This window comes from Lygodium microphyllum, unplaced genomic scaffold (assembly GCF_053477565.2).
Source record: "Lygodium microphyllum isolate KBCC unplaced genomic scaffold, Lygodium_microphyllum_v1.1.10 scaffold_63, whole genome shotgun sequence".
Taxonomy (NCBI): Eukaryota; Viridiplantae; Streptophyta; class Polypodiopsida; order Schizaeales; family Lygodiaceae; genus Lygodium; species Lygodium microphyllum.
In genome coordinates, this window is record NW_028229546.1 from 473,722 (window position 1) to 490,975 (window position 17,254).

Sequence of the window (17,254 nt, forward strand, 5' to 3'; positions counted from 1 at the left end):
TCATCTGCATTGTGCTTCACCTTATAAACCCACTTACAACCAATTGCATTCTTATCTTTAGGCAAAGGTACCAATTCCCATGTAGCATTTGCTTCCAAGGCATCCATTTCTTCATCCATGGCTTTCTCCCATTTTTCTTTTCCCATGGCTTGCTCAAAAGAAGTGGGTTCTGGTTCGTGTATCACTTTGACCATATATGCATAGTGAATAAATCCATCATATTTCAGCCTATCCACAGGATACCTAGCTCTGGTAGACCTGCGCAAAGTAGGTTCACTCCCAGGTGCTCTCAAAACATCCCTGGTCTTTAGGTCTGCAATAATTGCGTCTGCTGTCCTGCCGCGGTGCTCGTATCGGGCATGCGCGTCGTAATTGCTTACCATCTGCTGTATAGCATTTGGGAATATACTCAAATCGAGCTCCTCATTAGACCGATGGTCTGAGCTTTCTTCCGTCATGGTCGAATTCTTACGCCCCATTGCGCTGTCGATCAGGTTGAATAGTCTTGAGACAGATCCTCGTCGTTGGCGCTCCTTGCTTGGTCCTACCCTGCACTTCACTTGTTTGTCTATGTCTTGGGTCCTCTTCTATTGGTGGGTTCCTGGAGTGATTTATCTGAGTGAGTTCCTTTGATTATTGAATACAACCCTCAATTTATGGTCACTCGGTGAGTGCGTCGGTTCTCGTGCACTTGTGCCCAATCAGGCTTTCAGCTTTCTTGAGTGTACTTCAAGTGTGGAAATTCAATGTGAGTGCCGCAAGCAATTCCTCGGCGTCTTACTCACTCTCGCTCGTTTCGGGCCTGATAGGCTTTGTTGCTCAAGTTCTGGCCATTCTAGTGGGTTCTAGGGTCAGCGCTGCTTCTTATCGTTCACTAGGGGGGTCGATCACAGGTCCTCCGATTGGGTTTCCGTTCTCAATGTGTTAGGTCGCTGGGGAGTACTCCAGCACTGTCCCCCTGTCCCTTGGTCTTGACTCCTATGTCGGGAACTACCTACAAGGCGTTCGCCATGTTGTCCTGGAGCAGGTTAAGCTTTCAGTCGCTCGTGGGGTCAAGTTTTGATATTTTTTCCTTTTTTTTTGTGTGTCTGACTCTGGGAATCGGACGTCCGATTTACCAGTGGTCCGATTTATTAGTGGTCCGATTTTGGGAATCGGACCAGGTGGGTTCGAGTTTGGGCAGTCCGAGTCTCAGAATCGGATGGAGGTTAGATGTCCGATTTTCAAAAATCGGATAAGTGGTTAGATCAGACGGGGTTGGTCTGAGTGTCCGATTCTGGGTGGTCCGATTATGGACTGGTCCGATTATGGGCTGGTCCGATTCTGGGAATCGGACCGAACAGGGTGGTCCGATTGCTGACGTGTCCTAATTCGTCCGATCGGACGGGGTTGGTCCGAGCGTCCGAGTGTCCGAGTCAGACGGGTTGGTCCGATCGGACGGTTGTCCGAGCGTCGAGTCTCAAAATCAGACGTCTGATTCTGAGAATCGGACACTGAGTCGGGTGTCCGATTCCGCCGGCCCGACGAACTTTCGAGCACAGATTCGTCCAAAATCTCAAGATATCGATGACTATAGACCACAAAATTCACTAGTAATGATATTAGAGTGGTGGGGGAGAGATCGATGTACCTGGGGATCGCCGAATGCAACGTCACTCCGTGCCCTGATCGATTGAACGGTTGTCCAAGCTCTAGCTCTCTCTCTCTCTCTCACTCAGCTCGTTGCAAATGAGGATTCCCTTGCCCCTCCAGAACTTATAACCCTGTTGGTCATTCCCCGGATGCTACAGATCACTCTCCTAGCGATTCCTACACATTCAAATGCGCATTTCCTCCATTTTTCCCCTGTATTCCCCGATTTTCTCCCTGTTTTACAGCACCAAATCCTATGCCTCTCGGGTGTGATTTCCTACTGTTAACCTACTCTAAACACAACATAAATCGAAAGCAAAATACTGAACTAATTTCTCCATGTTTTCCAATCATCAAACAACCAGAATATCCCAAAATACTTACCTGTTTTGAAGATAAAAAACATCCAACTTCCTACCTATCTCAAGCTCTGTTTCGGGGATGAATACCCTACTTCGATGCTCGATATGAGGCGCGCAAGTGCTCAAGCTTGAATCCGTTGGTCCCGGCAACAACGGAACCAAAATGTGGGCGCTTTCGCTCAACCGCCAAGACCCACGGACCGCTTATTGTTTCAAGCGTTCCAAGTGAGCTCTAATGGCTATCTCTCACCTAGCCGACGCGCCGTCGATCCTACGAGTGTAATGAGCTTACCTTGATGCTCGATCGAGTACCCTCCTCTCTCTTGCACTCCGGTAGCTCCACGTTTCTTGATGCTAGCTCAAGCATCCTCAAGCCTCCTCCATCTCCAAGCTCCATCCTCCATAGCCGCGCGCGCAAGAGAAGAGAAGAGAAGATAAGCGAAGAGAAGAGAAGAGAAGAAGAGGAGAGGAGATGGTGAAGAGCTTCACCCTCTTGATCCCTCACTCTCACACACACTCACTCCCTCACACTCTCACACTTCCTCTCTCAAAAGCACACACAAGCAAGAAGGAGAGAAGAAGAGAGGAAAAAGAAGACTTTTTTTGCCACACACCAAAGAATGAGCTTCTCATTCACTTTTCAACTTTATATACAAAGCCCTAAATCCTTTTTGGGCGGTCATCCCCTTTTCCCTCTTTTACATGGCCGGCCGTAGCCTAGGCCCTTTTTCCCATTTCCCACCATTCTAATTTATCCTATTCCCAACTAATGCGTACACTTTGCACAGGAGTGAGCCTGGCACTCTTTTACAAAGATTCGGGGGCGCTCCCACATTTTAATGGTGCGCCCTTTTTCTCTTTTGTTGTCTCGGGCCAACACCGCGGCTTTCTGAGGGTTGTGCCCGAACATTTAAATTTTTCAGGGACTGGTTACTGGTCAAGGCACCTTTTTCTGCTTTTATCCTGCGCCTTTTTTGCAATTTCCATTTTTTCCATTTTCCACTCCTCTGTGCTGTAGGAAGGACAGTAACAATTGGCAACCTGATGTGTTATTTTCTACTGGATGCAGATGGACCATGAAGACTCTCCTTGTGCTTCACAACAAATAGGGTAAAATGGAGCAAATTCATAAACATGTTTCTTGTGGTTCTTATGTGTAGGATGTTGGTATAGATGCAATGCTCTATGGATTTTTGTAGGGTGCTCTTTTATGCTATCTCTCATGTCTTTGAAGATGATTTGCCATCTCATAGTTTAGGATTCTAGGGATTTTTGCCTATGAAGGCACTTATTAGAGATTTTGTAGATGTTAGAGTATCATCAGCATGTTTTTTGATTGATATGCCTACCCCTTGCCTTTAGAGTATTGAGTTATTTGTTTGGCAATGGTTCTATGTTTTCGTATTCTATGATATTCTATGGATAATCAAAATTTATAATTGATACCTAGCCCTTGCACATTGCCATAAAATGGTTTCACATATCCCACTTAATCAAGGGAATTGGTGGGTTTAGGTCTTAGCTTCCAAGTAGCTTCGATGAGCTTCAATAGTGATTTGGATGAATGGTGGATGGAGAACAATGAGTGTAGAAGGTGCGAGTGCCTTGGCCCTTATCTCTTTCCACTTGACCCTATGGTCAAATCCATTTAGCCATCTCGTAACCATTTAGTCTAAAAAGTTAAACCTCATGTAGTGTTTAACTAAGAACCCTACCAATGTGATATGGCCATCATAACTTCTTATTTTTTAGGGTCTTACAACTTGAACACTTAAGAGCATAGGCGGGTAATTGAGAGGTGTAAATTTAAGTGGACTCCAACAAGTTTGCCATGAGAACCCTACCAATGTGATATGCCCATCATAACTTCTTATTTTTCAGGGTCTTAGAACTTGAACACTTAGAGCATAGGCGGGTAATTGAGAGGTGAAAATTTAAGTGAACTCCAACAAGTTTGCCATGAGAAACCATATCATAGCAACTGGGGCTCACATCATTGCCAAGGGATGAATAACACCTTTGATGACCACATTGACTTTTGGCCTCTTTTACAATGTCTAGCAAAAGTGGGAGTTACAACTTACAACATAGGCCTTCCGCCTCGAAACATGCTTCACCACTAGTTGCCAATTGACCTTGGGTTGGAACTTGGTACATGCTAATAGCTATTGCCTAAGAGTTAGATAGATCTATCATCTAACATTAAAAGTTAATAAAAGAATCATTAGCATTGATGTCAGAGAGTATTCAAGGACAATAGAGTAATGTTGAATCCTGATCCGTGTCAACGGTCACCATGAGCATAGAGAGATCGAGCAGCTTTGGAAATTGCAGATTTGAATATCTCGAAAGGGAAATTGTATCACGAGAACTTCACAGATCAAGCAACTTTGGAAATCGCAAAGGGCAATTATCTCTCATAAGAAATTACACATGCATGAAAGTCCTCAGGAATGGAGCCTGTACTCCGGAGAAGGCATTTGAATAGGCATTTGTGCGCCATCGCGGGGTTTTGAAAGAGGTGTGATCATGCAGGTTGATTCGAAGCAGATTTGTGGTGCAGCCTTGAGCATCGGCATGCTGGTCATGCTGCTCAACCTGATCGGCAATGGGCCTCTCTCCCCTGCGACAGAGCTCCTCAACAGCCCCGAGGTATCCTGTCACACTTACACAGAGAGAGAGAGAGAGAGAGTACTGACATCAAAGCTTTTCAGAGAGCTGAACGGCTTAAATGTACGTGTTTTTTAGGGTGCTTGAAACCTTAATCCTTCAAGGAGTGTATCAAAAATTGAGTGATTATGGTCCTCAGAGAGAGAGAGAGAGAGAGAGAGAGAGCGCTCAATTTTAAACTTTTCAGAGATCTGAAAGCCTGAAATGCACGTGTTTTTCAGAGTGTCTAAAACCTTAGATCTTTCAAGAAGCCTATAAAAAATTTAGTGATTATGGTCAGGAAATGGTTGCATGTTGCCTGTGCAGGAAACTGCTTTGATGGTCTCAGCAGGACATCATATATTTGGAGAGCACACTGGCAAGCCTGCCAAAATGGTAGTACAAGATGAGACCCCAGAAGAGTTGTGGGGGCAACCAGGACCTGTGCTTCATCCATGTTGGAGCAGGTTTATCAAGGGCAAGCATCTTTTCACATGTTGAATAGTACTTACTGTCAATGCTGCACACATTCTGCACATTACCTTGAAAGTTTCTGTTTGTCTGTGTGCACACACATGGGGGTAGGGTGTGTTGTTTTATTAGTTGCGAATTTGAACTACTTGTATAGTGGCAATCATTCTTTATTGGATTCCTTGCTTGAAAACTGGCACCTTAGCTTCAAAAAAAGTACATTCTTAGAAACAAAGGTTTGAACTTTGAATTTTGGCCCTTCTTGCAGCTAGAGAGGGGAAGACTTGGGGTTATGTGCTGGTCGTGCTGTCAAATGGCCCGCAGTATCACCGAATGCAGGTACACAAGATGTTAAGTGTGCTGGATGAAGTTTTTGTAACATGCTTTTTTGACTGTCTTTTGTTTGATTTGACCAAGCAGCAAAATGTTAGTGAACCTTCGTAACTCCCACAGTACATGGGAGATATTTAAACAATCCCTCATGACCAAAATAGAGGTGGACACTATCTCATCAACCCCTATGTGACATGTTGGAAACAAAATGAACCTAAAAGATTTAGTGGGATAGACACTGGTATACCAAAATAAACAAGTGAAGGCAATCAAGAAATGGGAGAGATGGAGGAAACACTTTAGTATTGATGAATAATGTGTGAGACTAAAGGGTGTCTGTGCACAGATGCAAGTGGGTTGCCATACAAGTGGACACAAATGGCTAGGCACCCAAATGACGGACAATCAATCAAGTTATCCAAATCAAGAATCCTTAAGATGAAGGCACTTTGGTATTCCAAAGACTTGGTGGGCTCAAATGAATAGATGCAACTCAATTGGGACCCTATATGTAATGAACACGAACTAAACCAATGATGTTACTTGGCAAGTTTGCACCTTGCTGAAAGGAAAATCAACTTTGTTGAAACAACCTTTGTCCAAATCAAATCTTGTATCTTAATAGACTCATGACCTAACATTATAATAAATACCTAGGTCATGGATTTCCCTCAGGAACCACAAAATCCTCGTAGCAGCCTACCAATGAACTAGCTTGGGTTCACTCATAAACCCTCCAAGCAAACCTACAACAAAGCACAAATTAATTAGAGTATTTAGGAGTCGTATCAATGACCCAATCAACAGTTAGTAGTAGGTAGCATTTGCCATCGGTGAATTGACATGGACCATAGCCTTTCAGTACAGACCCATGGGAGAGAAAATTGATAAACACCCCTTCATCTCGAAGATGGTCAAAAGCTCTCACACATGCTGCGGCACTTGCATAGTGTAAGTGGTAACACACTATGGCAAAGGGATTGTAAGTAGTGCATTACGGTGAAACAATTGTAAGTAATCTTAAGTGAAGCAAAAAATTCATGATTGGTAGCGTAGCACTTCTAAGTGGTAGCGAATCACTTATGAGTGGTTACACACCTCTTTTAAGTGGTAGTGCAACAATATTAAAATCCCTCTCAGAGTCTACCAAATCTCATGACCTAGAAAGAAGTGGAGAAGTCGCATGTCTGTCATCTCGAACATCTCATGTAGTATCTTCTTCGTTTGCTTGATCTTTTGGTCACGGTCACTTGTCAAGATAAATCTTCCACATAAAGCACAAAGAAAGCATGGCTTCTAGTTGATGTGTGGATCCACAATCGGAGATCAGTAGAGGAACATTGATACTATCATGAGGATATGTATTTTTGACATGTGGTGTAATTGGGATTAGAGTAAATTTATGAGCCCGGGATCCGAGGAAATCATGGGATGTCAAAGGCAAAAGTTTTTATAAGTTATGCCGCACAGGTACTTGGTGGTATTTGGTGTGAGTTGTTGGTCTAGGTCATTCATTTGGCTATAAGTGTCAGTTGTGGTGACACTAGAGAAGTGGCTTTTAATGGTACTTAACACCAATCTGATGGTCAAAGATGGTGCAGAGACACTCAGGAATGGAAGTTGCCTAGCTAATTTAATTATTGGCCAATTAGATTATTTTTCAGGGCACCAAAATAATTATTAGATTAATTTTTAGCATTTGAAGACTGAAAATAATATTTAATTATGTATAATGCTAGAAAAACCATTTGGGAAGGTTGTTACTTATCAAAAATGCCCATACAAGACTGAAAAACGTCTTTAGAGGCTGGTGAGGAATTTTTAGTGGATTTAGCCCGCAAGGCAGGGGAAGGAGATGCTGTTGGTCTGATTTGCAGCCATTGGAGGACCTTCTGAGGCAGCTAGGGGTAGGAGAAGACCAATCAATAGCAGGTGACAGCATCTACAGGCTGTTGAGACAGGGCAGCAGTAATAAATGACCGATTTTCTTTAGTTTTTTGCATCTACAAGCTGTTGAGACAAGGCAAGAGTAGTAAATGATAGATTTTTTTCAGTTCTTCTCAATGAAAGCTTGAATTTTCTCTCTCCTCAGCATTCTCTCTCATCTCCCCGCCTTTCTACAGCCTTGCTTTGAAGATTATAGCATTGAGATCACAAGAGGCTGAGAAATTTCAGATTTCTTTGTTGTAAACCCTAATCTATAACAAAAATTGGGGTTTAGCAGCATCCTTGGGAAGCGTGCTAGAAATTGGAAGCTCCAAGACTTGGATTCAATAGGATTGAAGCAGTTTCAGTCAAATTCAGATGGAGGGACCAGCAAATCAATGAATTTGGGGCATTTTCCATCTCCATTAAAGCAGGTGAAGGCCAATTGATTGCCCGAATCAAGGGGCAAATCAGATTGAAGACTTGTTGGTCATTTTGGACAGCAAGGGGAGTTGGAATACCGAAAGGGATTGGGTGAATCCCATTGTACATCAACTTCTTCTTCAATTAAGTTAAATAAATACCGAAAGGGGCTCCAATTTTGGGGCCAACAAGGTGTCTAATGTCCAAGATTATATGGTAAAGTGTGCATTTTAGTTTTGTGAATTTGTTAATTATTGTAAATAATACTTAATCAAGTTATTTACTACCCTATCTGAGGAGGAAGGCTGGTTATAGATATCGTAACTTCCCTTGGAGAAATGAGTCTATCTTTTGGTTCCAAGCATGTGGAGCCTATTTGAGGCCGTAAAGGGCCTTTTTCAACCTATAAACTTGGTTGTTTGATAAGGGAAATCCAGGAGATTGCTCAACATGGAATGGCCCTGATGATAGTCATTTGAATTGCAAATGCAAAGATATCATGGAAATCCACTCTTGGCCACTGTGCGAATTCTTTAGCAATTAGCCGTGCCTTGTGCTTATGCAGAGTGCCATCATTGTGGTTTTTAGTCTTGAAGACCCACTTAATTTCAATTACCTTTTGATGAATGGGCTGCAGCACAAGATTCCAAGTGCCACTCTACTCAATAGCCTCCAACTCTTGCTCCATACCCTTCTTCCAATGCTATGACTGCAAAACCTTCTTCATGGAGCTGGACTCCCTATCCTATATGGCATGAGTCATCAAACAATAGTTAGTACAAACAAGCTTGGTGGAATGTGCTTGGTTCCTCCAAGATTTCTATGGGCCATCCTACTGCTGCTACTGCTCAAGAACTCCCTCAATCCGTGTATCATGGAGAGTATCACGTAACCAAGGAGGAGGAGGTCGGTACTTTTCTCATTGCTCTACCTCTAATGAAGTTGTTGGAATATTTGCTAGTGTCGACTCAATGGGTGAATCTAGTGGGGAAGCAATCTCCTCCTCCACTGATAGTGGAGCCTTAAGAGCTATAGGCTTTGAAGGCACCAGCTTAGATGCCCAACGCTCACTTGGATCTCAAAGTATGGGATGCTCAACACCCCCCCTACAACTAGAAACTCTTCAACTTGTCTACTCTGTATATCATCTCATGGGCTACATGTTCATGTCCTTTCACCCATGATTCAGGCTCCCTAAGTATTTAAATTGTCATTAAATGTAATTGTTGCCCCAATGTCCTAGGCATTAAGTGATACTAGGGTTAAAATTTTATTTAGGGTTTCCTATGATGGTTAAGTTGTTAGGGTCTCTTTTCATTATAAAAGGGCACTTTGTGCATCATTAGCACATAAGTGTGGCATTATTCTTTTTGGTCGCCTTGAGCATTGTATTCTCTCTTACTCATTAATACATGGACTCTCATTTTGTGATTGAGTTATTGTGCATCGATTGATTCATTTATTATCTTTCATTCTCTATCAATTCATTGTGCAATTACTTTACACTTGGGCCAACAGTGGTATTAGAGCCACTTACCTCCATTGCCATCGCTCCTGATCTTCTTCCTGATAGCCATTGCCATTGAATGCCACACCTCGGTTGGTTCGATGCCCTTTGATCCATTATTGGGGCTCCCTAAGCATTTAAATTGTCAATAAATGCAGCTGGTGTCCCTATGTCTGAGGCACTAAGTGACACCAGGGTTAGGGTTTTATTTAGGGTTTATTGTGATAGTTAAGCCATTAGGGTTTCTTTCATTATAAAAGGACACTTTGTGCATCATAAGCACATACGTGTGGCATTATTTCTTTTGGTCTCCTTGAGTGTTGTATTCTCTCTCACTCATTAATACATTGCCTCTCATTTTGTGATTGAGTTATTGTGCATCAATTAATTCATTCATTATCTTTCATTCTCTCTCAATTAATTGTGCAATTACTTCACACTTGGGCCAACATAGACTTTCCGTGAAATGAGATCATAAAGTTTGTATCCCTATGGTTACACTTGCCTTTTGGAAGTCAGCTTAAACTTTTCTCTCTGCTTCTTTGGGATGTGAATATAGGCATCACACGCGAACATCCTAAAATAAGACGCTTTCAGTTTGAGACCAAAGTAAGCCTCAAAAGGTGTCATAATCAACCATGGCTGATGTAGGTAATTGATTAAGAATATGGACAGCGGTGCACAACAAAAGAAGAAAGAGGGGAGGGTTTTGGCTCATACGACTCAAAAGGGTTCTACGGACCTGACGTAAACCTTGGTTGAGATGAAGGAGATGGATTGGTGGATGCGCCAAATGTCATGGTCCCTCTAAGGGTGAGGAGATGAACAGCCTCACCAATTAGTCTAGACAGAGTAGTAGCACTCGTTGGAGGGGTGTAAACCTGATTGTACATGATGTGCAAGTACTCCTTAAACTCCTCATTTGTAAGATGACCAAAATGAGAAGAAGAAGATGGTAAAGATGAAGGTGTATCTACCTCCTCCTCGAGACCATAATGCCTTCTCAGAGCCTTCAATGATGGAGAAGCCTGATAGGGCATCATAGGATGCCTAGAAAAAGGTGCTTGAGACATTATGAGTCAGAATCGAGTCACATATGAGTCTTGCACAAAGACTAGCCTCCACAATCATCGCAGGATACTCTTCAGAAGAGCACTGGCTCTGGTACCATGTGAAGATATGCCAGGGTTTGCACTAAGGAAACACATGTAAGACCAAGACTGAAGCACAAAGACTCAAACAAAGACAAGCAAAACTCAAACCCTAAACGCAAAACTCGAAACTAAAACATAGAGAAGAAACTTTGAAGTGAATGAATGCTGTAAATGAATGTAAGTGTGTACAAAATGCCCGAGGGCTGAGCAATGAAGTGTTGGAGAGTGATGTCCATTGGAGATGGATCCCAAGTGTTGTGATCACCAGTTGGAGTGCACGAAGAAAATACAAATGTTGATCACCAGGGAGTCAGGAGATTGAGGTGACAAGAGGGATGATGCTCGGGGTAGAGGGCGGCAGCAAGAAGCTGTAAATGCAGCAATAGACCTGCCACTTGGAGGAGGAATGCCACAACCAATTGTTGCCTGGGAAGGGGAGGGCCAAACCAAGCTCCAAAAGGTCGCCTAGAGGAGTGGATTTCCATTTGATGCTTGGGATTGTAGAGTCCAAACGCAAGTAGCGAGAGGGGTTGATGATAACGAGGATGCCGAACACAGCCAAGTGTGAGGCATCAGACAATGGGTGCAGCAATGGATGAAGACGCTAGGCATTGGAGGAGGTGTGGAAGGAGTGGTAGTAGATGTGAAGGGTAGACCGCCATGTGGGTGAAGGTTGATGGCTGAAACCTGCACATAAAGAATGAGATTGAATGGTGGGTAGCCTGTCTATTTATAGATGTTTAAGGGTGCCCCAAAAATTAGGGTTTTGGGGGACTATTGAAACTCTCTCAAACCATGCACCAGTTTTGTGTTTTTTAACATTTTCATTAATTAAGTGTGTTTTGGGGCTGTTTAAAGATGCTAATCAGTTGTAAAGTGTGTTTTAGCTCAATACTTGAGTTTCCTCTTGCGGAAGATCAACCAATCCTTACAAGTATTAGAATGCTTCAAATTTCAACTCTTAGAAATACGTCCATCTCATCTTGCTAAAATCATTAACAATGAGCATAAAATACAAACTTCCCTTAAGGGACTCTGCCCTCACTGCCCTCATCGGTTCATGAAACAAGCTCCAATGGCTCCTTTGCCCTTTGCAAAGCCTTGTAGAGAATTGCATCTCTATGCTACTTGTCACAAATGCAAGGCACACATGGCAGATGGCTCGCCCCAATCTTCGGTAATCCACAAACAAGGTGACCATTAGTTGCCTTCCTAAAGTTCTCGTAATGGAGGTGACCAAATTGAGTATTCCATAGCTCGGTTTTAAGATTTGGGTTTTAGAAGAAAGAAGAAAAGAAGTAAAGGCCGATGAATTGGCTATAGAGTGTGGTTACCAGTCCAAGAAAATTATTCCCAATCGTAATGTTGTGTTTAATGAGGCAAAATTGCTGAAAGGTACTTTAGCCTCTAATGAAGATATGAAAAAAGTGAAATTTCAGAGTTTGCAGCCACCTATTACTTCAGAAAATGAGCCTCATGGTGCTGTACCACAAGCTGAAATTGATAATCAGCCGGTTATTTTTTAGCCAGATGATGATGGACAGCAAATAGAAGCACAAGGAGGTCACGGACAGCAAGATAGGCTTGCTGATTATGAAAATCCAGGTGCTGGAAATGAAAATGAAGGTGCTGTACAGCATGAACAGCATGCTGAAAATGTCTTACAGAAGCCGATAAATGCTGAAAATAATGTACCTCCAGATGTAGACCCAATTCTTGAAAAGGTTGATCATTGGGTACGCAGGTCTACACGTGTAAGAAGGAAACCACATAGGTTTGACCCCTCCTTGCATTATGGGATGTTTACAGATGAGGGTGAGCCTCTTACATACAAAGAGGCCAAGTCATGTGAGTTCAACAATAAGTGGGAGCTTGCTATGTAGGAAGAGATTAAATCTCTATATGCAAATGATACTTCGGATCTTGTGTCATTGCCGAAGGGAAGCAAGCCACTTCCAAACAAATGGGTGTACAAAGTAAAGAAAGTTGATGGGAAACCCAAGTACAAGGCAAGATTAGTTGCGAAAGAGTATACACAAAAGGAAGGGATTGACTTCCAAGAGGTCTTCTCACCTATTGTGAAGATGACCACTCTACGTGTGCTTTTTGCTCTCACTGTTGTACTGGACTTAGAGCTGTATCAAATGGATGTAAAAACAGCTGTCTTACATGGTGACATTGATGAGGAAATCTACATGAAACAACCCAAGGGCTTTGTAGTTCCTGGAAAAGAGCAAATGGTGTGTAAACTAAAACACAGCCTGTATGGATTGAAGCAAGCACCACAGCAGTGGTACAAAACGTTTGACACTTTTATGCTATCTCATGAGTTTACACGCAGCCATGCAGATCATTGCTTGTACATGAAAAAGAATACAAATGACAGGCCCATCATACTTGTTTTGTATGTGATGATATGTTGCTAGCTAGGGAAAAGGAAGACTAGCTTGGATGCTCTCAAAAATCAGCTGAAATCAGCCTTCTCCATGAAAGATTTGGAAAATGAAAAACATATTTTGGGCATGAGGATTCGTAGAGATAGAATGCAGAAATTGTTGTTTTTATCTCAAGAAAAGTACATTGGAAAGGTACTGGACAGATTTAACATGGCTGAAGCTAAGCCTTTTGGGGTACCCTTACCTCCTTATCTCAAGCTTAGCAAAGCCAACAGCCCGAAAGATGACGTGGAGCTATGAAGGGAGTTCCTTATGCATCAGCTTGTGGCTCTCTTATGTATGCTATGGTTGCTACTCGTCCAGACATTGCTCATGCAATGGGAGTTGTTAGTAGGTTTATGTCAAATCCTGGCAAAACACATTGGGAGGCTGTCAAGTGTATTCTTCGATACCTTAAGGGTACACAAAGAAAAAGTATTTGCTATGGGCAGGATGCACTTAGTTTCCAGGGTTATTGTGATGCAGACATGGCAAGTGACTTAGACACTCGTAGGTCCACCAACAGGTATGTCTTTACAATTACTGATGGAGCTATTTCTTGGTGTTCCAGGTTGCAGAACATCGTTGCACTGAGTACCACTGAAGCTGAATACATATCAGCTACTGAAGCTTCTAAGGAAGCTATATGGTTGAGCAAACTTGCTAAGGATCTTGGCATGTCTATGGGTACTGCAGTTTTGGGATGTGATAGCCAAAGTGCTGTGTATCTAGCTAAGAATGCCATGTATCATTCACGCACAAAGCATATAGATATGTGATATCATTTCATCAAATAGATCCTGCTCGACTCCCATCTTTCTTAGTTGTGCTCTTCTCTCTTCAATGTTTTCCTTGACCTTTTCTATGGCTCCATCTAATAAATCTTTTTCTTCTTCTTTCCTATCACATTCTTCTATCTCATCCCATATTTGCATGATTCTCTCCTTCGACTCTTTTCCTAGACTATCATCATTGAACTATGAGAGTTTGGTTGGTTGTTGGGGTTGGGATTGTCGAGATCAAGGTGTTCTAAGATCTAGGCTAAGCTACTCCTCGCTCTTCGCTTCTTCTTTGGGTTGTTGGGGTAGAGGTGTTCCAAGATTTGGGTTGAGCTCATCCTCCCTCTTTTCTTCTTTCTTCTCTTCTAACTCCCATCTTCTTTCTTTTCCTTCACCTATATCATCATCTGAAGTAGAAGTGTTGGCTTCATGTGTAGCGGATGCCCTGCCCCAAGTGCTTTCGCCCTTCCATTCTCATCTTCTAACTCTCTCTCTTCATCTACTGCATGTGCATGGCTACTATCTAACTCTAGTCATATTTTGATTTTTAAAATTTTTTAAAATATTAAGATTATTTCTTTAACTTTTGCAATTAAATGGCATTAAAATCACCCCTCAATGTCAATGTCAAGGAAGTCACATTTCAATGTTGATCGCTTGCAACAACATCACCAAGTATTGGATGTACAATGGGCCATTTTACATGCAATGCTCAAGCCAAAGCACCTAGGTTGTCTTCAATGTGTTGTCAAAGAGTTCAATTTGATGGTAGAATACTCCAACCTTAAAAGCCATGCCCTTTGATCCATGGTCCAAGTTCCCTAAGCATTTAAACTGCCATTAAATGTAGTTGTTGCCCCTAGTGTCCTAGACACTAAGTGACACTAGCATTAGGGTTTTAGTTAGGGTTTCTTGTGATGGTTAATCTGTTTAGGGTTTCATTTTACCATAAAAAGACACTTTGTGCATCATTAGCACATAAGTCTCGCAATTTTCATTGTGACCAGCTTGAGCGTTGTACTCTCCCTCATTAATTCATCACTTCTCATTTTGTGATTGACTTATTGTGAATTGATTAATTCATTCACTGTCTTTCATTCTCTAACAATTAATTGTATTAGCTTTATTTATTCTCATGTGTGAACACACATTATTATGTGGAGAAGTGTGTGTCTAGGTATGGACACCTTTTATGCCACTTAGCATTAAATAAGGGTCAAAGGGTTAGCTACATATACTGGCCTATATATTCAAGTCCTATCACTTGTACTTTCATATCACTTATTTCATCAATCTATCTTTTAGTATGTGTGTACATGCAAGAGCTCTCTCTCCCCATGGAGTTCCTTCCGCCATAGCCTAATGGTTACACATGTGAGCTCCATACCCAACAGCAGTATCAGAGCTGACCGATTTGTCTACTCCAAAATGCCAAACTTCACTTAAGCTGCTGTCTGTTCAATGTTGCCCATCAGCTCAACCGCTGCCCTTTGTCACAATCTGCCCTGCATGAAGGCTGTGAACCTACTATTGATGGTGCTTCAACCGTAGCTGAAGAAGACGAAAGAGAAGAAAGAGAAGAAGAGGCTGACCTGAAGAAGAAGAAGAAGAGGAGAAGAGGCGGAAGAAGAAGAAGAGAGGAAGAGGACGAGGCTGACTTGATCACTCTATTGTAGACCTACGGGAGCCTGAAGTCCATCATATCTGTGAATCGCCTCCTGTCTGTGCGCATGCCCTGCACCCTGTCCTCCACGTGAAACCTGCCTTACATGGCTCAACCTGTGCTCAGCCTATCTACCCCGCCTCACGCCTGGCTGAAAAGGTGACCTGTTCGTTGACCATGCACATCCAGCCACACGCTGTGTCACGATTGTCCTGCCCATGTAAGTCTAACAGGCACACAGCTGCCCTTCCACGTCTCAATCATCATCAGCCCCATCGAACAAAGATAAGGTTTTGATTAAAACCTTAAATTAATTGAAGTTTTAAAATTCTTAAGGGGCAGTTCACACGAAATTGGTGTTGGGTATTTGACTCACGCCTCACTTACGCCTACGCTCATATGGGAGTGTCGGTGATTAGTAGGACACTGGGGCACTTTTTACTCTCAGTAGGAGAGGTTTTTTCCCCCAAACTTATAGTCTTATTTTCGTATGTGCTTATGTGCTTATGTTACACACTTATGGGCACTTACTGTGTGTCGGGTGTGAACACCCCCTACAACCCTAAGGTTTAAGGGTTGTACTTTGTACTTTCATGTTACACTCTTTCAGTCTATTGGATTGGGTGTCGTGCTTCACTCTGTCTCTCTCACTCTCACACTGTCTACTACACTCTCAGCTGCATTTCGATCCTATCACCATCCTTACATTTGGTATCAGAGCAGTCTGCAGTCTGCAGACTGTAGCCCCCACTGTCTGTGGCTCCCGTCAGTTCTGCAGCTCCCGCTAGTTCTGCCCCAGAGTCGCCAGTCTGCAATCGACTGTTAGCTGAAGGCGCCACCTGTGCCTGCGTAGCCTCCCTGCGCAGAGTCGTCAGCGCCCAGTAGCTCACTCGCCAGGTCCTCCTCCAGCACGTCGGCCATCAGGCCTGAGCGCCGCCTGCCTCCAGCACGTCTACCTCCAGCACGTCTGCCAGCTGCAGGCGCAGTCGTCACCAGGCCTGGGCGCTGCCTCACTACTGCTGCGCCGCGTTTTACCAGTCAGCTCCACGCCCTGTCCACGTGAAACGCCCGCCCGACTGCCCTGTCTGCCTGCGACCTAATTGTCCGCCCTGTCCACAGGCGTCCGCCCGACTGCCCAGCCTGCCTACGACCTGACTGTCCGCTCTGTCCACGTCAGGTAATTTAGAAATTTAAAAAATATATATTTTTTCATTTTATTCCAGAACAAAGTTTTGGAAGAGGGGGTTCATACGCAGCAGGCACAGCATATAGGATACATGTGTGGGACAAATTAGATGCAAATTTCTGGGCACATTCATCAGAAATTTTGGGGCTTTTATGTATTTTGAGAACATTTGCATATGAACTGCACTTACAGTCACAGAAAGACTATTTTGAACACATTTGAGGCAGAAATTTTGGGGATTCTTGATATTACAATGTTGCTAAGCACTGTTTGCACCTTGGGAAGCGTGCATTAAAGACAGTTTTTGACAGAGTACGCCCTTTCACATTAATTGCAGACGTGTGCTTGCTGCAATTTCTGGAAATTTACAGATTTCTAGTCCTTACTGCTTTGACATTGCTCATTTGTCTTTGGAAATTTGTCATCATGGCAAATCAGGGAGGTGATGTATTTACGTATGTATCCAAGGAAGACAGATTGGACGGAAACAATTATTCGCTATGGTCATTCATGATGAAGAATGTATTAGTGGCCAAGAATTTATGGGATTATGTCAGTGGAGAGGAAACTCGACCGGGAGTTGTAGCTCCCGTTACTCCTCCTCCTCAAGGGGCACGTGGACAACGGGGACCTCAGCCCGCTCCACCTCAACCACTTCCTCCAAGAATTGCAGCTCAAAAAGCTTGGGATACACGTGATGCACAGGCCTTGTCGCTGATTGCTTTGGCAATTCA

General features: G+C 43.1%; 1 protein-coding gene across 2 annotated transcripts in view; it reads left to right on the forward strand.

Moving 5' to 3' along the window:
- The first annotated feature begins 4,226 nt into the window (after positions 1-4,226).
- The window catches only part of LOC148008847 (protein MANNAN SYNTHESIS-RELATED 1-like), a 34,140-nt gene continuing 21,112 nt past the window's right edge, over positions 4,227-17,254 (forward strand). Inside the window, exons 1-3 of one of the 2 annotated variants that reach the window (XM_087673990.1) lie at positions 4,227-4,646; positions 4,971-5,121; positions 5,383-5,453. In XM_087673990.1, the coding sequence (XP_087530116.1) occupies positions 4,524-4,646; positions 4,971-5,121; positions 5,383-5,453 (345 nt within the window). In that variant the 5' untranslated portion in view covers positions 4,227-4,523. The remainder of the gene's footprint in view (positions 4,647-4,970; positions 5,122-5,382; positions 5,454-17,254) is intronic. The other variant, XM_087673989.1, reaches the window with a different exon arrangement.